The 24,436-nt window shown below is 42.6% G+C and overlaps 1 protein-coding gene across 18 annotated transcripts in view; it reads right to left on the bottom strand.

The window, feature by feature from the left end:
* FBRSL1 (fibrosin like 1) overlaps positions 1-24,436 on the bottom strand; it is a 734,888-nt gene that overhangs the window by 49,138 nt on the left and 661,314 nt on the right. For all 18 annotated transcript variants that reach the window (XM_044989412.1, XM_044989398.1, XM_044989396.1 and 15 more), the window contains one exon: positions 21,723-21,768. In XM_044989412.1, the coding sequence (XP_044845347.1) occupies positions 21,723-21,768 (46 nt within the window). The remainder of the gene's footprint in view (positions 1-21,722; positions 21,769-24,436) is intronic.

Genomic DNA, 24,436 nt, shown 5'->3' with positions numbered 1-24,436 from the left:
CAGTAGCAGCCAAATACCATTTGTCTGTCTGTTAACGAATCTGTGACCATCATCTTTCTGTGCCTTCTCTGATGCGGTGGTAGCTGTGCAGTAGCACTATTTCTCTACCTCACATCATATTTGGGGATGTAGATTTTTCTGTGTGAACCAAAGCCATAAAATCCCTGCATATCATAACTGCACTGTGATACTCCAGCTTTAGACCCGATTGGACTCATGTCCTAAGAAAACTGGGATACTGAGAGAAATAGACTGAATACATACAACATTTCAAGTTGCATCAAGGATAATTAAAATATTTAAGGGACAAGCTGCACATTGTTAATCATGGAGCATTTATTTGAATGGTGTGTGCCCTTTGGATTTGGTCCCTATGGCAACCAAATATTCGCTCCAAATGGATGTGCTAGAAGGAACATGTCAAGAGCTGCCTCAACATTTTAGTTCACTGAGTAAGCAATGAATAAATGCAGCTATTGACAAGCAGAGCAGAAGCAGAAAAGGTTTGTAAACAGCATTAGGAAGCCACAGATGGCTTTTTGCTATCTAAGTCTGCAACGGGTACATTTTCCCTTTAAATGCATCTGCTACGAAGATCAACAAGATGCTACTGTGTTGTGTGCCGGGTGCTGTGCCACATGTACCGGCTGCAGATAATATGTACTCTGTGGTGCTTGAGCTTACTTTCAGTTTCTAACAGCTAAATCCTGCTGGATTGCGATCACATACTGGTTGTAGAGCTTCTTCATGAAAATCTGCCCTTTTCCATTAACTTGTTCCCATCTTTGCTGGCCCTACAGGAGACCAACCTTTGGAATAGCTCCAAAGCATCCTCATAAAAGGAAGAGGAGTATGGTGCAGTGACAAAAAGAGGCACCTATTCTTGGTTTATATCTTGTATTGTGGTAGCACCCAAAGTCTCTCATCAAGATCAAAGCCGAGCACATACATAGGAGAAACATTATAGGCAGTTTGGAAAGCTCCTTCCACATGGCCCCTTTTATGCAGGGTGGTGTCCTCAAGGGGCTATGGTAATGCTGGAAATACTGCCACCAGAAAGCAGCACGGTACAAGAGACCCTCTATATTCCACAGCCACGGAGTTATCCCTTGATGCAGAGTCACACTCCTGAATCTCGGCTTCTATTAAAAAAAATGTTTCCAGCCTTTATGGTTCTTGAGGAAAACCTCAAAAATGTCAACATAATGGAAGCCCTGAAGCCGGCCTGAATCTACAGAGAGCCTGAAACAGTAACTCTAAGAGCAGCGAACTGACTCATTTATCTCAAATACGCTCTTCTCCACGCTAATCTCTGCTGTCTGGCCTTGAGGCCAGATTCCATAGTAGCAGGGATCTCTGGACTTCAAGTTCTATAGGAATTGCTGGTTTGGGATTGATTCCTATTCTGAGGGGTACTCAAAAGCATCTGGAGGATATCTGTGCTGTTTGTGTGGATGAAGAGCATTTGTTTTTTAACCACTGCTAACGACCCGCTGGGGTCATTAAACGGAATAGTCTGGCTGAACCCCGGACTTATTTGGCTTTTCTTTTCAACGGCATTTGCCGGAACGCACAAAACTGTACAATTTCCCCCAACTAGTCCCTGAAATTAGCAAGCGGCAGTCTTAAAAATGTCAATAATCTCTCTCCTCTTTCAAGCTACACATTCTGAACTGTAATTAGGCAGGAGCTCCGATGATACTAACAGGGTTCCCAACTGGTAAACCAAGTAAAAATACAGTACATTAGTGAACACTGTAAAGAGAGGTTTCTAGCTAAAGTATAATCATAGCGAGCACTTCAACTTAAATTGATGCATAGTTATTTATTTAATTTTGGGTGAAAGGAATGAAAAGGAAACCAGTTGTTTTGGCCCCTTAAGCTTTTTCCAAGATAATAATTTCCGAGTAATTTGAACGTTTGCTCTCAGTTGTTTGCCATGTGAACGAAGAGACTATTTATTTATTTATTGGTATAAACCCTGCCACTGTCGCACAAATTTTTTCCTAACCCTACAAAAACGTAGATGGTCTCATGGTAGGCAGCTGCTCTGATTTCAACAAGGATGCTGCATCCTGGATTCTTGCACACTGTGAGAAAATGAATGGAGTTACTGTCAGCACCCAAGACAACAATTTCCACTCACTGTGTCTCCATTTTTTTTTAAAGGGAGTTTTCTCTGAAGTGAAGGTGGAACTGACATTCATGTACTCCAACCTATCCTGAGACTGGGAAGAACTAATACTTCAGAAATATCCCAGGCAGGAATCAAATCCAAATCACAAACATAGAAGCAAGCACTAGAATTAGCGAGCCATCTCATCTCTTATGGCCGATCCTTGCTCTCTGGTTTTAGGATTCATTTGGCGATATACTGCAAAAGTGCTTCCCTATAAATTAATAAGGGTTCTTAGGTAATAAACATTTGTGATGATTAAAAAACCACCACACAATTAGAAACAATTTATAGTCTCCACCCAGGATAGGCCCAGGAATAGAACAACAGTGGTGTTACAGTCAGGCATGACTTGTATTTGTAGAACTTTTCTATGGAAATCTAACAGTGTATTGCTTGTACTGTGACTGCCTCTGGCCAGTTCCTCATATTCTTAAAGTTTAAGTTCACTTAATCACATTAAAAAGATTTAAGAGCGACTGCCTGCATTAATTTAAATGGAGATTAAACCCTAAATACCAGGCATCAGGATTCCTTTGTGTGAAATACATATGCACTAATAGACCCAAAAGGGTTAATAACGCCCGTGACTATAAATAAAATGCTTTATGGCTCGGTCCAGATTCATGGTGCCATTGTGCATGTGGTTTTGTTTTGCAGATGATACTGAAAGTTGCCTGTGGCCTGCTCCAGCAAATAAAATCTAAGCCACTCTTCTGACTCCTAATAAGGGGCAGAGTATTACTTTATTATTAGGGCCCTACCAAATCATGGTCCGTTTTGATCAATTTCACGGTCATAGGATTTTAAAAATCTGATGTAACCCCTTTGGGGTCTAGAGAGCATGGCCCCTTTAAATCTTTTTCCCAAGGCGGAGGGGGAGAGTAAGAAAAAGGAGGGAAACTCCAGGGGGCAGGGCTGGAGCTGGAGGGAGAGAGAGGGGAAGCAGCATGGCTGGCCCTGGAGAAGGAAGCAGAGAGAACCTGCCGGAGGCCTGAGGAGGACAGGCCCGATCGGGGACAGCCCAGGACAGGAGCCAGGAGGAGTCCTGTGCCGGGGGGAATCACCCGAGAAGGACAGGCCGGAGCTGGACCCAGTATCACGGCTGCCCGGAGCTGCCTGGGGCTGTGAGTACTGGGGCTTGTGACTCTGCACTGGGAATAAGGAGGGAGGCTGTTAGCTAGTTAAGTGGGGAGGTGGTCGCTCTGTGTGGCTTTGCAGAGAGCGGCAGAAGAGGGCACCGGAGGGGTTTGCTGGGGAGAGTTCACTGGCGCCGAAGACGACCAGGAGCACCAAAGACTCACCACCGGACTGGAACTTTGCTCAGGCGTCCTGAACAATGTGCGCAGACACATTGCTTAGTGTCTGCCCTTTCAGACTGTGCTACCACTGGGTCCGTGGGGCCTTGGTTTGAATGCAGCCCTGTTTTACTGCTCCCCCTATATTTCTCCTTGTTGTTTTTCTCCTCCCAGCCCTCTGTAAATAAATATCTCCCTTTGTTATGTCCATTGTACTTTTCCTGTGGGTGGGTGTGTTCACTCTGGGGGGTTTGGAACAGGTGCCCCTGGGGTGGAAGGGATTTCTCCTGCTGCCTTCCTGCGCGCGCTGTCTCTTGGCCAGAGCTGCCTGCAGAGCAGACTCCATCTTGGCTACGAGGGCGCTAAAGTTACACTGAAATTTCATTATTTCAGCTATTTAAGTCTGAAATTTCACAATGTTATAACTGTAGGGTTCCTGATCCAGAAAGGAGTGGGTTTGGGTTTTTTTTTTTGCAAGGTTATTGTACAGGGGAGTTGAGGTATTGTTACCCTGTGCTGCTGCTGGCACTGCCTTCAGAGCTCGGCAGCTGGAGAGCGGCTCTCCGGCCGCTCAGCTCTAAAGGCAGCAGCACAGAAGTAAGGGTGGCATGGTATGGTATTGCCACCTTTACTTCTGCACTGCTGCTGGCGGGGTGCTGCCTTCAGAGCTGGAGCCAGCCAACAGCCGCCGCTCTCCAGGTGCCCAGCTCTGAAGTCAGTGCAGAAGTAAGGGTGGCAGTGCTGCAACCCCACTAAAATACACTTGTAACCCCCCCTGCAACTCCCTTTTGGGTCAGGATTCCATATTTGAGAAACACTGGTCTCCTCTGTGAAAACTGTATAATATAGGGTAAAAGCACACAAAAGACCAGATTTCACAGTCCGTGACGCATTTTTCACGGCCATGAATTTGGTAGGGCCATTAGTGCATATGTATTTCACAAAAAGGAATCTTGATGCCTAGTATTTAGGGGTTAATCTCCATTTAAATGAATGCAGGCAGCTGTTATGTACTGGACACATTATTACTATTTATTTTTATTAAAATCAAGACTGGTCCCCCATTGTGGCAGGTGACGTATATACAAAGGATAAAACAGTCCCAGTCTGGCTTTTACAATCTAAAAAGAGACAAGATAAAGGGTGGCAGAAAGGAAGCATCACTGTTGCTGTTTTACAGGTGGGGCATTGAGACAGAGAGAGATTAAATGACTTGTCATAAGGTCACGCAGTAGAACTCAACCCAGATCTACTGGGTCTAAAACACTGCCTTAACGGCTAGACAGTTCTCCCTCTCCTTCCATATTAATGCAGAAGATGACACACCCTGCTTACCAATGTTGGATGCTCAATGTGTGTCAGTTTAAGGTCCCTTTCCGTCTTAGTATTAGGCATCCACTCTGCCTCCCACCTTCATTTTATAAAATACCAGCACAGACGTTTAAATGTTCAAGGGTAATTTGAACGCAGCATTCATGCCTTGGGCATTTTTACGCTCTACAAGCAAAGAAACAAAAGGGCCTCATTTAATACCTCTCTATAGTATTCTTTGTTCTTGCTCTTCCCTCATGAATCCAAAACTCCAATCCTTATGGGTATAATGCACTGCATCTCCTTTTTTTAATTTTTCTTTCTTTTTTTCTTTTTTTGTAAGACCAAGACTGGCTTTTCAAACAAATCTCACTGAGCAATTGGAACAGGTGGCAGAGTCCTTTAAAGGACAGAAAAATCATCTTTAATAAAAAAGGGGGGAAAATTCTCATTCCTTCAGCTCTATTAAGAACCAGGGGGAGTAATTCTGGACGCTAGGCACATCTGCCGCTTCTATGTGCTTCAGCAAACCCCTCAGTGCAGGAGCTGTGAAGCTGCAGGGCTGAGAGAATAAACTCCCTTCATGCAGCTGCACACTTTGCTTCTCAGAGACGTCTCAGCTTACACGCTGATGGGGAGTTTTATGAACTCAGTATCAGCCCCAAATCTTGATCGTCTATGGATTGTCCCCATCTTCTCCAATAGGTCCTCTATCCAGAAGGCCTGAGATTCAATTTAACAGAAGCCTCAGAAATTTCTAGGGGCTTGTCCACATACAAAAGCACTGTCGCTTTAACTATACTAGTATACTTTCGTCGACATAGCTTTGTCTTTGCTGGGGGTTAGGCTGGCAAAGTTATGTTGGTCAGGAGTGTAGTTTTTTCTCACCCTGACCGATGTTGCTATGCCAACATACATTTTCAGCGTTAACAAGGCTTAAGAACTGTGATTAGGCCAGGCCTAAGAAACATTTCTTGGGGGTTTATTTTATTGCTTTTAAAAAAATCTCTCTGCTTTTCTGGTCCTCCTTTCAGGAGGGAAGCAACCCAATATAACGAAGCAAACTTAGTATAATCTATAGCATTATGATTAACATGTGGAGACATTTAATTAGGAAATAACCTCTGAGGCACAGCTGCAGCAAGCTGGGTTTGCTATGACGAACTTCAAGACTGAACGTTTCCTAAAGATGGGAAGAGAACTGTCACATTTTAATAGGCTAGCCCCAACTCCTTCCCCAAGCTATAGCTATGGTACAGAGGTATCTCTCTTCTTTACTGCCAACGCAGCACTTCCAAAGAAGAGAAAGAAGACAAGAGGGAAAGAAATGGCCAAGATCAAAGATCAAGAACTAAAAGGACTCCTGCCAAACCCAAAACAATGTTTTATGATCCTTCTATGCATGGAGCAAGAATATGTTCCCTATCCTAGCCAAGCGTGAGGGCGCCCAAGCCTCTGCTAGGAATACTTGAGAGAATCCAGGTTGTTGTCGTCCAGCTTCTGGGCCAAGAGCAAATGTTAGAATGCAGACTTATCTGAATGTGATCCCTATGATGTGGCCACTGTAGTTGTTTGTTCAAGAGTTAAAAGGAAGCAATATTTCCTCCTATGAAATGAAACCTGGAAAGGACTCCTGTCTCTCCCCTTTTTCATGATGGGTTTCTCTCCACAGGGGAGGGACTTGAATTTCCGCCAAATGCAACTTCCTTTTCCTGCAGAGGTAATTCATAAAGAAAAGGGTTTGAAGGAAACCGCCACACATAGCTTCCAGCTCACAGGCCTTTTAGAAAATCATAGAATATCAGGGTTGGAAGGGACCTCAGGAGATCATCTAGTCCCCCCCCTGCTCAAAGCAGAACCACTCCCCAGACAGATTTTTGCCCCAGATCCCTAAATGGCCCCCTCAAGGACTGAACTTACAACCCTGGGTTTAGTAGGCCAGTGCTCAAACCACTGAGCTATCTCTCTCTCCCCCCACCTATGCGACATTCCTCAAGCATTTCTTTTTTTGCCCCACTGCAGCCTGCCATGAAGTGATTCAACACACACACACACACAAATGCCAACTGCTCCATTACTCTGACATGCTGCTGATAAGTACCTTTCGGGATCCAGCCCTAAATTAGCATCACTGTAATCCAGAAACAAAAGAAAGTCAATTTACAGAGGAAGGGTAGAAAATCTGTGGCATGTTCTTACCCAGTGGTCTGATATTTCATGTCAATAATTTCCCCGAGACAAGCCCAGAACTATAGTGACACAAACCCACCTCATTAACCTAGGGTTAAGACTACAGAGTAAATAAGCCTCAATCTCATGTGTGTTTGGTGTATTTATCATCCTGGAGCTGAATGAAATTTGTCTCTGGGGCAGAATTTCAGAGGTGCTTAGCACCCAAAGCTGGGGCTAGTCGTTCAAAAGGGCTCAGCTCTCATTCAGGCACCCAAATGAAGTGGCCCCACTTTTAAATGTGCTCAGAGCCCCCAGCAGCTCCCATTGTTTCAATAAACATTAATAATACCGTTTGGTGCAATTTGAGGCTCTGTTTTATTAATCCTTTACTCTACCATATAACTTACCCTTGTGGCTGTGATCTAGGGAAGTACCAATTTAACATCTGATCTGTCTCCTCTTGAGGGGGATAAAGCTTAAAATAGCTAATGGGCCTTTTTCCATTTCTTTTACTACTGTCGTCCTATGACAACAGAAATATTAACAGGTGAAGATACTGGAAACAAAGACAACATATTCTGCGGCATCTGCCAATCCAAAACTTTTATGGAACACAAGGCTGAAGGCAGAATGGTCTAGGAATGGTCACGGAACAGTGAAATGGGAATCAGAAAATCTGGCTTCCCCACTCCCCTAAGATCACAAACAAGTTGCAGCCTGTTTCCCCATCTGAAAAATGCGGATACTAAGTCTTACTTACCTTTCTAAAGTGCTTTGAGATGCTCAGGTGCTGTAAGTGCCAAGCATTGTTAATCAGTGAGATTTTCAAAGGCACAAAGGGCAGTTAGTTGCCCAACTCATACTGAAAAGTCAGTGGGAGCTGGGTACCTGACTTTTATTTGGGCTTTGGAAAACCTCCCACATAAAGTTGAAGAGATAGGCTTAGCCCTGTTCTACAAACAAGCACGGTAACTCCATTCACTTCACTGTAATCTTCACCAGTGTACTCTGGGAGCTTTTCATAAGCAGATGCAGGGATGACAGGCATTTGTTGTTTGATTGAATACGCCCCATTAGTACATTGGAAAGTAATCAGCTATACCCATTACTGGCTTGTTCAGTCTCTTATGACTTCTTGTATCCCAGGCACATGGCAAGAGGAAAGCCTCTTTAATAGCTTCCCTTTCTCTCCTCCTGCATTTGTCTTTGGCCCAGAGATAATTTCCTGCTTTAAAATGTGATGCATACAAAGAAACAGCACTTCAATGCAACCTGAATGTTAGAATCCACAGATCGAAGAAAATGGAGCTTTACTGGAGGGGGAAGGAGAGGATTGTATTATGCAGAAAACCAAGCCCTGCAATCCCATGTTCCTCTCTGAAATCCAAAGAGAATAGATGAGCAGCATATCTGAAATTAATTACTGTAAAATCCAACTGGATTGTCCCCCTCCCCTCCATCTCCTTCACTGAACTTTCTGTGCGGTGTGTATATTTTCTTAAAGTCACCAGGGCCAAAACAGTACAGCTGAAGTCAAAGAAAGTGCAGAGAAGTTTTTGTGTGTGGGTACAATAGTTCCTTAAGAGCACGCCCTCCCTCTCCCCCCCGTCTCTAATGAAGGTTTGGTGTCTGTCCACAAAAAACAAACATCAATCAGGCAACAGGCTGTTCCTTTCCCCCTGTTGCTGGTCTGAAATAACAGTCATCCCCCCGCTGGGCTGGGAACACCACTTCCCTGTCCAGCACACATACGGAAGAATAGAGGAGGGAAGAAAACTCGCTCTTAGGTGCCAGAATACACTGTGAGCTGTGCTTTTTGGAGCCAGAGAAAACTTTGGCACACAACAGCTTTTGCTTTCCTCCATCCCACTGGGCACATTAATTATTTAATAGTCGGCTTGCGAATGGAGGGGGAGGGGGAGGAACGCAAAGCTCTCGCACCTTCTCCCCACCTAGCAGAATGTGTGTATGTGTCTCACTATCAGACAGGATAGAAGGCTGCTTACAGCTTTCTGACAAGGACCCCCTTGTTGGCTTGTGACAACAGCAGCTTTTGACAGCATGCGACAGCATCTGGAGCAAACGAGTTACGGCGCAGGGAAAAAACAACTGCCCTGTGTGTGTGCTCCCTAAGGAAGCCAACGTTTTCATGCATTATAATTGGAGGGGGACTGGTGTGTTTATCCTGGGTTTCAATGTACTTGGAAGTGGAGATGCAACCCCACGGCTAACCGAGATAGGCTTATGGTTTGCAACAGTGGTCAGCTGCATCAAAAAGTTATTTAACGTGTTTTCCAGCAGTGTAATGTAACATTTTTGGGAATGTGTGGAGAGGGGAGGTAATTAAGTCTAATTTGGACACAGATGACTCGCAGATGTTAAGAATCTTTTGGATCAACAGCTCTGCTGGCACCGTGGAATCCATAACCTTGATTGCTAGCTGAGTAAGAAAGAGCTGGCAGCTCGTGCCTGTGTGTAGGAGAATCATAGCGCTGCCAGTCAATACTTCAGTGATGACAAAATCAGAGCCATCATATTAAAATACGAGAGGGGGGAAATTCAAATCAAATCCGAGCCTTTCCCCTTTGCAGAACTTCTAATACTGCCTGATGGGAAAACCCTCCCAAATCACAACCCACCAATTCTGTTTATTTAAAATTAACACACTGTGGTGGGAGAGTCTGGTCATGAGCACAGTAGGGTAAGCCTGCCAGCAGCAACAGAAGCAGACTCAGCGAGAAGCAGCTTAACACAGGGACACCTGGGTGGCATGTTTAGTAAAGGCCCACAGGAAATGATGCAGAAAAAGACGGTTATCGTAGCTGCCTCCATTCAGTGACGGAAATGTTTGCAGCAGGCGTGGGTTTGAACCAAAAACCTGGATCCAATGCTCCCGAATTATTGGGGCTGCTGCGGTGTTTCCAAATTCAGATTTTGCAGTATGGGCGGATCTGAAAACAATATAGGTCCCTGAAGAAAAAGTGAGCAGCACAAACAATCCAGTACTTTTAGCTGCACCAGGGCTCACCTCCAGACCTTAGTGTAATTTAAAGCAGCTCTAAATTACGCCTGGCTACAGTGAACTGCAATGAGGTGCTCTGGTGCTATGGACTGCTGGAGCCATGCTCTTTCTCTTTCCTGAGACACCCTCTCTATGCCATAGAGCTGATATAGGACTGACTGTGCAAGCTTTATGCCAACTAGGGTGTCCCCCTGTGCTGGTTAGGATGGCTTTACTGTGTCTTTATGCTGCTGGAATGGCACAAAGGGGACAGAGTCTGGGACAGGATATGGCCTTTAACACAGAAGCCTTCCAACCAAAATGTCCAGTGTGCCCACAGAATTGGTTATAAAAAGTATCAAATAATCTACTTTACCGTGTCGATTCAACCAATCAGTACAGATTTTAACTATCACATTCTAACTGTCTGTTTCAGGTTTCTATCTGGCTTTAATCGCTGGTTCAATAACAACAGTCAATGTTCACACAATTGTTAAACTCATTCAATCAGGATGCTTTGTAGAACCCTCACCCCTGGAGCCCATCACTAGTGTCTGGAGAAGGCCAGCTGCATAAAAGGTCAACTGAACAAAGACAGCCCTTCAATTTGGAAGCCAAGCTCCACAGAGGAAAGAGAGAACTAAAATGCTGCCTATTTGCCCGCATGAGGTTGGCCATCTCCTATCAACCGTGCTTTGTGGACAGGTTCCCAGGGTGCAGGTTATTTTTAGCAGCTTGGCGTGCAAACTTCAACCACTGCAAAGCCTGTTGAACTTTAATCTCAATCTAATTTGGTTGGTGCTGCCTGCTTCTAAATTTCTTCCTCATCTGTCCCAAACCAAGTCACAGGAGAAAGGAATCAGGTGCCAGAACGGACAAGCCATCCTCTTTAGGAGACACTGTCAGGCTGCAGGAAGCATAGTCCCTCAGTACTGGATCATCAGTGAATGCAAACAGATGCATATGCAGTGAGCAGAGACTACAGCAGCAGATGCAGTTTCACGGATGTCTGGCTACCAGCAAAACCATGTGAGTTGAGATCTAAATAGCCTTCCTTATGCAAAATGAAAGAGAGAATGAAACTGAAGGAAACTGACAATTACATAATTTTACTTCTTTTCCAGCCCACTCACCTGTCATTGGGTGGCTTTGGGCTTGCACATGAAAGATACAAGCAGCAAGATGCATACATACACAAAGATGTTTTCATTTAATTAGATAAAAATTCCAATGTTAATGCCTGGATGGTTTGGACAAGCAGAGCTGGCTGTTTTCAGGGGTCCTGGAACATGTGAACTGTCACTACACAATATCTTAAAATACAGTTTTTCACCATGCTGAAAACCTCCCCTTAATTCCAGGAGTGCAACTACTACAAACAAGTGGCAAAGAGTTCTGTGGCACCTTATAGACTAACAAATGGAGCATGAGCTTTTGTGGGCTTTCACCAACGAAAGCTCATGCTCCAATACGTCTGTTAGTCTATAAGGTGCCACAGGACTCTTTGCTGCTTTCACAGATCCAGACTAACACGGCTACACCTCTGATACTACAACCAAGGTTACTTGCACCGACGGCTGGGGAGGAGTGGGATGGGGGTTATAAAACCAACAATGGGAGTAATGATACGATGTTTTAAAAATAACATTTCTTTAACCCAACCAAGATGCAGGGACTGTGATGGGGTGACGGGCCTGCCATTTAACAATACTAGTAAATGTACTTTTTCTATCTGAGCTTTCTTCGATTTGTAGCTCGCCCTGCTGTTACGTTTCAACAGAGCAAAAAGTTAATGCCCATTTCACTGGGGAAAGAGATCCACAAGTCTGACTATTGCCTTATGGATAAGCCTTATAGAATTTATTAGTGATTAAACCAATAGGTTTCTTCAGAAACATAATAAGGGGTCTATAAAATTAGTCTAAAAACCCTTAAAATTGAATGAAAAATGAGAAACGTTCCACAAGCTTATGACACAGAATCCCATAGCAGGAATATGATTCTCTAATAAGCTCTACAGGACAGTTTTTAAAACCCTAAAGTTTATATTCCTATTAACTTCAGTAGGACTTTTACATCAAGTGCATTAAAATGAATGGAGCTGGAGATAGAGAGTTAAATTCTAAACAGCACAAACACTGGCCAAGTTTAAAAACAGCCATTGTGGAAGAACAGGGCAAAAACAAAAACATACCAGTCAAATACCAGTCTCAGCTATGCTGCTATAAATCCAAGTAAGGTCAACGGAATGACTATGGATTTACACTGGAGTAACTGAGAACAGATTCTAGCCCACAGTACATGGGAAAAGTCTGAGTCCTGAGTGGTGGGCAGGGAAGGGAAGGCCTCGTGCTGCAATTCATCTGGCCAGCTCAGGAACAGCATTAAAAGACTCTGCAGGGAACAGTGTCCAGCCCTTGTTAACCAGAAAGGGGCAGGAGGTGGAGCAGAGAGAGAGAGAGAGAGAGAGAGTGTGTGTGCGCGTGTCTAGGATGACTTAAAGGAGAAATAAAGTGGCAGGAACCTTCAAGGCTTGAAGGATGCCCCCTCGATATTGCCTCATTCCCTCGGGATAGGACAGGCCAGGCTGCTGTTAGTGATTCAGAGATTTACACATTTCAAATGAAGTTAATATGAAAATCAATTACCGAAACATACAGCATGTCAACTCCAGAACTGCTGTGGAGAATGAACTATTACTGCTTGCCACACAGATTGATCAGGATAGCAAGCATCCTGCTCACCAACCTCATACCCTGTGCCTCCCCAGATTAGGAGGGGCAGGGGGCCTTAAATCTCCCAGGGGAAGGGGCAAAGCAGCAGCTTGCTAATGGTATTCTCTGCTCATGACGGAAGACCCTGTTGCTGGAGGTCGTTGACTCACTGGGAATTACAGACCACACCAGCTTTGTGCACAAAAGAGCAACCAGATCCATTTGCAATTAAAGAACACACGGTGGTCTCATTGATCATTTTCATTGATTGCTCAGAGGGAAACGCAGGATGACCTCAGGGTCAGTTCCAGCTTTCCCCATGCACCCACCTCCTTACCCTCCTGCTGACTTGTCAAATTACTTGCCAATTGTCGGTCTGGCCTCTGCTATGCCAGTGACCTGCATGAAGCACACAGTTACTGTGTCTGCAGGAGTCCCTAATGAGCTATTATACAACCCAGGACAGCTTAATATTGGTCACCTGTCAAACTGCTTCTCCCAAATAGAAGTATGAAGCATGGGGGTGGAGGAGAACAGAGAAGGAACATCAGAGAGCTATAAAAAGATCACAAACACACGGTGCAGCACGCATAGAGAATGCATATGCATTGTATCAAGGCAGTAGAGAAGGATGATGCTATTTTACCAGGAACAGATCTGAATTGGATCAGGACTTTCCTCAGAAGGCCAAAAGCATTCATACCCCACACATTGGTTCCCAGACAGTCTCACACTGGTTAGGCACTAGTTAATTTAAAGGGGCATGGTGGATTTAGACCCAACATTTAGTTTTCTGGTTAACAAAAGCTTTACAAAATTAATACAAACAGTGTTTTCAAAGTTTAAAAAAAAATCAAGGAAAAAAACTATTAAAATGGATATTGTGTTTGGATGGCGGTGCTCGGATTTAAACATTAGCACCCTATTAATAGATCAGAATCAGAATGGGAAATCAACTGGGAACAATAGTGGAAACTGACCTGTTTGTTTTTTCATTGCCCCACCAGAGAGAAATGCAGGAAGTAAACAAACAGAGGAAAGGATGCAAAGCATACCTGATTTTTTAGAAAACCTTTTAGCTTTAGTAATTTGTTACTAATAACCAGTAGGAATTATTTTCTTAAATGTGTGATTTATAATCTGATGGTCTCCTTAGCTACTTTTACATGAACTCGGAAAGTTAAAATGTGCCTAGTGAATCACTACAGTTTATGCATGAATATGCCAGTTATATTTTCTTCGCTTTTAAAAGTTTTTTTTATTTTAAATAAAAACTATAATTAAAGAAAATAAACCATCCTTTTCATAACATTTATACAACCAAGACTTTGTTTATTTTATTTTTCTTGGTAAGGCACTGCATGCAGTTAGCTCTCCATAATGTTTAACAAAGCTGCATTTAAAATTTAAAATATTTAAGGAAATGAACAAATCCTGTGGAGGAAGGGCAGTCGAGCAAATAGACTTTTACATTACCCTAGGCAATTGTGTGTGCGCGCATGTATATGTGTGTGTGCGTCTCTCTCTCTCTCTACTCCAAAAATATATCCGCGGCTTGTATGCTTTAAATCAAAAAGCAATTTCAGTCTGTAATACTCAAATAAATAATTAAACACGTTTTATCTCTCACAGTATTGCTTCTATTCATTCCAATCCCACTGACAGGAACACAGCTACAGACCCCCATAACCTTAAAACAACAAAACAACACACATGACACCAACCAGAAGGCCTAGAAATGTTTGTAATTCAACTTTTCACCTCATGGCTGTAGCCTGACAGTACAAAGGAAGCTTTATCCTGGCAGACTACAGTGGAGGTGGCTGTCTTAACTGACCAGGGGGTGGGAGTGGGGGAAATGGTACTAGCAGAATCTGCCTACTTGTGTTAGACAACAGTAAATTTGTGTCGATATTAAAATCATAAATTGCCCTTCTTCGTAGCTCACTCGCCTGATGACATTTCTGGCTGGTGTAAGTCGAGCTTTACTAAGCTAATTGAACAGTGGCGGTTGGAAAATGGTCTCTTCCATGTTATTGTGACATTTTCCTTGGACCCACTATAGAGAGATATCACGGTGTAGACAGCTATTAAATAAGCCTTACATACACCCCTCTACCCCCACGCAGATGCATTATCAGTTATAAAGAGACTGCAGAGTGCCTTCCAGCGCCTGAGCAACGCAAGGATTCCTGTAGAACCCCACTCTTAAGGGCTGTTATTCTTACTCTGTTTTCAAAAAATGTGACTAAGTAGCTCTGACCTGTGGGATTGTCATGGTTACCCAGATGGTTTTTGAAGAAACAAGAGTCCTCCTTCTTTTGAGACCACTATATATTATATATGGATATATGCATGCATGTTCAAGGAAGCCCGATAGTAGGGTGACCAGACAGCAAGTGTAAACATCGGGACAGGGATGGGGGGGTAATAGGAGCCTATACAAGAACAAGACCCAAAAATAGGGACTGTGCCTATAAAATTGGGACATCTGGTCACCCTACCTGATAGCTAATGTATTAATTAATCCAAGGAGTGGTTAGATTAGATTAGAAATTTCAGAGAAGGAAAGAGGCAGGAGGCCACAGATGGTTCAGGTCCTGGATCCAATTATATCCCAGATCCTGGTGTGTGTCTAGTATTGCCACCCCAAAGCATCCAAAAATTATGAGACGGGCCTAAAAATGAGCTTTTAAAACATAATACATACGAGGTTCTTTTTAACGGCCATCTGGTTTTTGAGTGTTGGTGGAGTGTCACATTATCAAACTTTTCTTTGTAACCAAGCAGGCTAGAAACTTACTACACCTCTACCCCGATATAACGCGACCCGATATAACACGAATTTGGATATAACGCGGTAAAGCAGTACTCCGGGAGGGCAGGGCTGCACACTCTGGCGGATCAAAGCAAGTTCGATATAACACGGTAAGATTTTTTGGCTCCCGAGGACAGCGTTATATCGGGGTAGAGGTGTAATTTTAACAATCAAAACAGCATCTCATGTAATCATATGACTCCAGGAGCTAGGGCTTTAAAAACACCAAATAATTTGAGATTTGTGACAAAAGAGATGAGAATACTGGTGGGGAGGGGCTTTATGAGCAGTCTGGCCATCTAGTGCATATTAAGTGATATGCTACTAGTAATGCTTCTGTTAAAAGATTTCCCTCTTTGCCTGTGATTAATGTGGCCTCTCATTCGCAGATGTGGCTCTAAATCATCACCTTTAAATTCGTGCTGCAAACATCATTGGACTAGGTTTAATAGGCATCATAGAAAAAAATGCTGACTCTGGAATTTCATCAAAGCCTGGGTACATTACAAAATGGGAAACAGGAAGTTGGAGGAATCAGTGGCAGAGCCCTTAGTATCCGTATTCCTGGCTCTTCCATTGAATTGGTGTATGACCATGAACAAGTTTACTACACTTTTCTGGGCCTCAGTTTACACACACACACACACACACACACACGATTCTGCTACTTACCTCCTTGAAAAGGGTATTGGGAGACTTGTTTAATGCCTACAGATCACATCAAGATCTTCTGGTGAAAAGCTCTATAGTGTATTATTACTATTACCTAGTAGCACCTAGAGATTGCCAAGTGAGATTACAACCCCAGTGGAAAAGGTTTTATATAATCACATAATGAGAGACAGTCTCTGTCCCAAAGAGTTTACAACAAAAACAGAACAAAAAGTGGGAGCAGAAAGAGATGAAGTGACTTGTCCAAGGTCACACAGCATATCAGTGGCAAAGCTGGGATAGAACCCAGGTCTCCTGAGTCCCAGTTCAGTGCCTTATCCATTAGATAACAACGCCTCAAAATGGTGTAAAGCATCTTACTTCAAAAGCAGCCCTGCTAGGGCTGGTTTCCACTTCACTGGCTCACACAGACTCTCTCAGTAAAGAAACCATCTGTTTCCAACCCTTGTCCCTCACCCCACCCCAGTTCCCACCCCCTCTTGCAATAAGCATCAGGTTTTAACAGCATGTCCTACTCTGGAGATTTTGTATTTCTAGCTTTTAAAATGATTTAGTGTGACAGTTTAGTGCAGAAGGAAAAAAAAAAAAAGAAAAGAGAAGAGAAAAAGGAGAGACAGTCCCCTTAAGGCAACAATATTATGCAGCACTGATCTCAGAGGAACAGGGGTTCTTTTTTCTGGTTCAGATGCGCTCGTCAGGACTCTGAGTTGTCTTTTAACAAGAAATCTCTCTTGCTGGCCCATGGCACACTTCTGTGGTCAAGAGGACAAAATATAAAAGAAGGAAACTTCAAAGAATTATAAGTTGCATTAATCCATGGGGGCGGGTGGTCGTGGTGCATCCCATGGCTGACAATTATGGCCTGCGTTCCAAGCAAGCCTGGCTCCCTCTTGTCAAAGGGTTAAGACATAGACCGTATGCTTTAGAGCTTTGGGGACATGTACAGTTCACGATGAAAGAGAGCACTTCAGAGCTCTATGTCTATATGTTCAATGAAAAGTGAGAGTGTATGGTAAGCAAAGAATGGAAAAAAGCAACAACAACAAAAACCCAAACCTATTTTCACTTCTTATTACAGTGAGAACAATGCTTTATATACTATACTCTCCATAAAACCTCTCAACAAAGGATCTCAAAGCAATTTATAAACATTAATTAATTAAGCCTACCAACATGCTGGAGTGGCAAGTATTATCCCTCATTTTGTAGATGTGGAAACTGAGGCACAGAGGTTAAGTATGTAGCACAGCTGGACAAAGATCTTAGGAACATGGATTCCCAGTCAGGTACTCTATGCGTCAGACAACATTGCCTGCCTAATTCAAAGTTTGGCGTGAGCCCAGCAGATGTTGAGCACCCACAGCTCATATTGACTTCCTAATCATCCCTGATGGCTGTTCCGGGCCCTGTCCAAAGTTGTGGTGCTGCGCTCAGTCTGGTTCCTAGTGGATAGGTGGTCATCTTACAAAACCACATCTGGCAACCTTGCTGGAAGCTTTGGAAGAGGTGCCAAGGATTCGGTGGACAATGACACTGAATTCCCATTTCACTTCTACAAGTTATTGCTCCAGGTCAGGACTGAAGCACATTGGGAGGGGTTAGTATGGAGAAACTTGCACTGAAGCTGCCCATGCTCCGCTTGCTTTGGGGATAGAGGATTTCACTCTCCAGGACCATTAACCTGGAATGTTTCACCAGCATTAAAACCACTGAAGAAACATCTATTTTAAGAAGCCCATTCATACTGCAGTACTCCTGGTGGCTGAGGAAGGAGCTGGGTTCAAGAGAGAACTCAGATCTCCATAAATTTTCTCAGCATTAGGATCTTGGTTTCAAGGCTTATTGGTAATAAAAGCTCTCCTTGTTCCTCTGGCACCTTAGTAGTTATCTCACTGAAAGAAACGGCACAGGGCTGGCACTGCATGGACTGGCGCCACTGGGGATCACCAAGAAGAAGTTAGGATATCTGCACGTAACATAGGGCATAATCATTTCCCTCCAATGAAATGGAAAGAAGGGACTTGCCTAAAAGTGAATCAGTAGCTGCAGTGAGTGCATCAGAATAGCTTTAAAAAACTCAACACCCCTAATGTCAATACACCAGCCAGATTGAGTGTTTAATGGGCAAATGCTCCTCTGGCCTGCTGCAGGCTGACAGACAAATCTGAATTTGTATCAGAAGCTCTTGCTCGTTTTCCTCTTCTCAGTCTCTCCTATCCCTCTGCCTCGCATGGAGCTTTGATCTAGCTTGCCTCTGCACTTTGGTTTTTCAGGTCCCTCTAAGCTCTCCCCCCACCAGTGACTGGCTGGGAGAACCCTGCATGAAAAGAACAGGGTATCAGAACAAATGGGCCTCTATGCTTTTTATTTTTAATTACTATTTTCTTGTGTGGGGTGTTTAATCTCTCTCTCTCTCCAGGAAGCTCAAAGTCCTCTAATTCGGTCTATTTCACAGCTGTGACCACTGAGGTCACTTTGGGTCAAGACACCTCCTCTCCCCTGCATAATGGCAAATGTTCCAGGGAAGCTGACTGCTACATAGAACATCTGTTGTCACACATCAACTTGTGTCAAAAGAGGGGCACAGCAGCAATGGCCTTCTGTTGTAATGAGGCAAAGACAAATGTAACACAGGGAACAGTAAACAAAAGATTCAGCATGTAAGACCTTTTGAGAAGCTAAGCAGCATGGTAAAAAGTTACATTTTACAACTATTCCAGACATGGAAAAGTAAAAGTTGCCCATCTTCATACTTCATTGCATTGTTAATCTGTTGGTAAACTAGAATGACATTAATAAATGTACTGCACCAAATGCATCCTTCATGTAATTCTACAGAAGTCAATGGTGTTACACCAAGAATGAATCTGACCTACTGTGTTTAACACCCCACCCCCCAAAAAACAACAATCGTGTAAAAAAGGCCAACGATGCAGACAACATAGAACTTGCTAACTAAGAAATTAACCTCTACAGAATTCTGGATGATCTTCAAGAAAAAAAAATGGAATGATAATATATTAAAATCAAAACCTTACTGAGAATTTACAAGCAGCGAGTGCGTAAAGTGGTCTGAAGAAAGAGGGCGCTCTCCCATAATCTGAGGAGCACAAGCTTTGGCAAAACAATGCTTGAAGTGCACCCCTCAGTGAGTTGGCTTGATTTTTAATTGTTGCTTTTCGCTGGGCCTGTAATCCCTTGCAATCCTCCCCTCCCCTCCCAAAACCGAAGCACAGATTTTCAAAGAAGGGCACAATGCGAACGCCTGCAAGAGAAGTGTGCACCCGTTGCACCATATATGTGTACAAATCAGGAAAGTGTACGTTTAACTAATCCTTTGCCTGCACAATTGCTCACACCTTTGAAAACTTAAGATTTAAGTCAAGTTTGGTATCTTATTAATGGAGTTTGAAATGTCAGTCCTTGAAGGTCACCTTCTCTCTGCCCATACGGCATCGCAAAGGCTTCATCATTTAACAGTGCCTTTAATTTGTATATGTGAGAGATAGAACTCTGGTGTAATCACATAGCAGGACTTGTAAAATTAACCAGCATCAGAATTTAGTGCCGTTCAAGCTTCTCCATAAAGATCTACCAATGCTACTCAATCTGACCTTGCAATACAACTGCTATGCTATGCCATGCCAATCCTAAGGTAGTCCTGAACAGAGTCTGCCCACACAGTCTCAATCTTTGGCAAACAGCATGGTAGACATGTGTTTACTCCAAGATCTATGTAGAAGCTAAAGATGAGTCACAAAATTCATATCTGGATTGAAACTTTCCCAAAGTCTGGTGATATCTGGATCCATGGCAAAATAAACAGTAATAATTTTCAGCTGCAGTGATGCAAACACAAGAGAGTAAATGACTCCATGCTGTCAAGTTTACTGCCACCGGCACATGATGGAGAGCAATCTGAAAACTCATGTTGCTGAGTGGCTCTGAGATATCAAGGGGGAAAAAACCATCAGACTTCAATAACTGCAGGAGCCAACAAAGCTGCTGACGCTTGAATGTAATCCTCTAAACTAGATCACCGGGCCACATTTTCACCCATGCTCCTGGAGTTTTGTTTTGTTTTGTTTTGAAGAGCAAGCGAGCTGTATGGGATTTGGGCTTAACAAGGTTTGGCACCTAAGGTACACAATAGGGTGGACAGATGACAAATGGTGTCTATCCTCCTTCCTCCGCTCCCCTCCTCTCCCTCCCCCCCCCCCCCGCAGTTCTTTGCTATTTTTTTCCTGATGAAACTGCATAATTTTGTGAAAACATCTGCAAATGTACTAATGTCACACACTTACCATCAGTTTTCACATTTACCATTTAAAGTTTGCAGGACTTGGAAAGAAAGAATTTCTAGCACTTACAGCCTCTAAAAAGGCCAGCCCAATGGTGCCTGGAACTAGCCTGAGACACACACAACAAGTAATAACCAAAAAGCCTTTCCTTGGCTAGCTCCTATTCCTATACAGTAGTGAGGTAAACGAGTCCCCTCTTGGTCCTCTTGAAATAACCTTTTCATGCTATAATTTGTTATTAATGAGCCTCATTTTCCCCCTTCAAGGCATTTGTGTCTCCCTAGTAGTCATTATTGCTCTGAAATGGTTTTTATTCTGTAGTTCAATACAAGGAACACTGCAGAACAGCGTTACTTACTGGCAGTGTATACAAAGCCATAATGTCAGCCTTCTTGCACGACAGAGCAGAACCATTCATAGCGCATAATGCTTTCAATTGTACACAACACTCTTCTCTACAAGGCTGTTCCTTAAATATTTTTTGTCCACAGCATTCAACCAAGAGTGAGATTATCCATAGGAAGCTGAGCAACAAGCCAGAGTAGCCTTGTATTACCGGCAGACTGAGTCCTAAAGGGAGGGCTTGGTATATTTAAAAATATATATACCCAATTCCCAAAGGAAATCTGAACAGGCCACGTCTCTTTGCAACACCCAGTGTGTATCACAGGTAACCCTCATTAATACTAATGGGAGCTATGGGCTAGAATCCTGCAATATACTGAGCACCTTAAACTTCACTTTGGAGGATTGAGACCTATAGATATAAAAGTTCTGCACGCTGGTGGGTGAAAAGATATTTGAATCCTTGAGAGAGTAATATAGATACACAAATATTCCTTAGTTTTTTTAAAACATAAAGATTTGCTTGTGGCAGCTCTGCTATAGAGCTGATTCCTGCTTCGTCAATAAGCCCTCTCGTTAAGGCATTTGCTACAAATCTACCATCTGGAAGGGAAAAAAACCCAGCCTCATCCTAATACAAGGTGGCAGTAAAATTAACATAACCATTGCAAGCCTGTGACAATATGAGGTGTTCTTTTTGACAATGCTACATGGCAAGATTGAAGTCACTGGCTTCCTGTTAAATTCAATTCCTGTTACACACACAAGCTTATGCTCAAATAAATTTGTTAAGTCTCTAAGGTGCCACAAGTATTCCTGTTCTTTTTAAGGTTTTTGGTAGTTTCATACACTGAAGGAGTTTCTTGTTCTTACGGTAAGATAAGAAAAGGAAAGTGTTTCTCCAAAGCACCTACCTTTATTTGCTGCAAGGGAAAACAGCTTCTCGGAGCCTAAAGAAGCCTGAAAACAAAACAGAAAGAGGGTTACTGATTCTAAAAGAGAATATAGGAGTCTCTACCAAAAATACACAGTCCTTACAGAACAAATCAATCATCATAACTGCAGTTACACACTGCACCTGGAGGGTGCAATGTTGTGCTACTTAAGAATAAGCAGGAGTCTTGAGCAGATGAAAGAAAAGCACATAAAAGCACTGTCCTGTTCTCACTCAAGTACATCCTCCTGTCTCTTTTATTTAGGCACCCATGCAATACACAAGCTATTTTATTCATGATTCTTCATATGAAAATACAAATGAATTGGCTATCAAGCTGAAGTAACAACATTTCAATGTCTCTCTTGTTGAAAATAAACCTCTTCTCTTACTGAATACACAAATCGTAGTTGTGTAGTGACAGTGCAAGCTATAGCTATATGCATCTGCACAAATAGAGGTGTTACATATATCATACCAAATCACAGACACGGCTGCTATGCACTGAGCTGGTTATGAAACAAAGCAACTTCTTTCTATAGGAAGCCTGTCTCAGTATAACGCAGCCCCGTTTACAAAATTTGAACTCCATCATACTGTACTTGTGCTCCTCACAGCTCTGGGAAGTAGTTAAGAAATCCAATTAACCTAAATCTTGTAAACAGCTTCATGATAATCGGGGTCACTGTGTTGCAACCAGGATGATAATGACAGACATTTAAAAAACCCTTCATGGTAAATAAAGCTTTTATTAGCTAATTTGATGACTTTTTTCCAGCTATCAAAGTACGTCTACTTCAGCATAAACAAATTTATCGTTTATCACTAGCTGATTATTATCTGGTCAATAAAGGTTCCATAGAGAATGACAAGCTAATTTTTGGACAGGTGGGCATTATCAACATTACTAATCTCAGTGTGATAATTATTAATATATTCTCCAAGTTTGCATCAAACTGAATAAAAATGTAATACAGAGAGAACGAAGTTGGAGAAGCTAAATATATATTAAAAAAACCCCAACCCCAACACTGCTTTAAAAAATAATTAATTCAACTCAGGGCTGAACTAAGTTGATTTTCTTTTTGATTTTACTGATTTTATTCTAAGGTGCCCTGGGAGGTTTGCATGATAAGTGCGCTATGACTTGTATTGCGCTGCTACATATTTTAGACAGCGATTTAGAAAGAGACAGTAAAAATGCAGCAAGATTCGCAGCAGATATAATAAGAAAGAAGAAAGAGTCATCTCTACCATTATTATTTCTAAGGAACACAAAGTCACAATCTGCAGTGATCATATTGAAAGCTATAAAAAACAGAGAGGGAAGACAACATGAAACAATGCTGAGGTTGAGACAGCAACCCACAAAAATAAGTAAGGAGATTCTGACTCGAGCTTGCCTCTTCAGTCTTGGTGTGTATGGCCACTGCATACTTTCTACCGAAATTATTCAAAATGATGGACCAAATTCTGCCTTGAATTACACTTGTATCACCTTTGCTACATGGGTGAAGCTGAGGGCAGTATTTACTCCTTGACTTTGGCTAGTTATTTACCGCTACACCATAATGCTGCAAGGGCAGCAGTGTATAAAATAGTTTAGTGCCAGCTCTGAATTTATTATCCATGAGTAAGACCTTCTTCTATATATTGTCAAACAACATCCATCACCACCAGACAGAAAATAGGAATGCATCTGAATCAAAACCCTGGGTCTAACACACTAGGGATGTTTGAAATTTGGGCTGAATATTGCAGCTCAGTCACTGCTCCTAAAACCAACAACTTACATACATATATGATTTGGCCTCAAAGCACTTCATAAACTTTAGGCAACATGATGCTCCCTGGAGGTGGGTAAATAATATTACCCCACTTTACAGATAGGGAAACTGACCAAAAAAAGCCACTGACTTGCACAAAGTCACAGACAGCAAGTCAGCACCTGAGCCAGGAATCTTGAAGCTCAAGTCCCTGCTCCAACCATAAGGATGGCACCTTTCCACATAATTCAGCAAGGAAGGATGATACGGACTCATACTGTCGCCAGAAAACATCAAATCATCAGCTAAAGAGCTCATCAATATAGTTTAAAATGACGTCAGAATTTAAGAGAAACAAGGAAGAAATTTCAGGGTTAAAGAGCAAATAAAAGACCTGTGGATTAAGACAGGGAGAATGACACAGAAAAACAAGCTTTAACGTTCAAGAGTCAGCATTTACAGAACAGGGTTTTCAGCACCACAGCCACAGTTTATAGACATAAACCTTCATACCTAGTGTTTACATGAAGTTTTGCATGAATTTATAGAGATCTTTGCCTCCGGATCAGTACTGTTTTTGGCTTAAGGGCCATTTCTGAAACAGTAAATGCCTGCACTACAGTTTATTCAAGGAATTACTCTAAAGTCAGTGAGCAAGTTGGGGAAGGCAGAAATGAGACAGAATTTGAATACATCATTCAATTCCATTACTCACCCTTTAAAGAAAATGGACACAAAAAACCTATGGCTCTGAGCAAGCCCACTAATGAGTGCAAAAATCTAGCAAACCAAAGCATATGCTAAAGCCACTGCCCTCCCACATTTTCTGCTGTTTCAAGCAATTAATTTGCATATGTTTCAGATGGAATTTTTTTTTTTAAAAAGCAGAATTCCTCCCCTGAGAGCAATTCAGCCAGTTAAGAGCCCT

The sequence above is a fragment of the Mauremys mutica genome, chromosome 16 (assembly GCF_020497125.1).
Source record: "Mauremys mutica isolate MM-2020 ecotype Southern chromosome 16, ASM2049712v1, whole genome shotgun sequence".
Taxonomy (NCBI): Eukaryota; Metazoa; Chordata; order Testudines; family Geoemydidae; genus Mauremys; species Mauremys mutica.
Note: the sequence above shows the minus strand (reverse complement) of the source record. Positions and strands in the feature narration are given on the sequence as shown.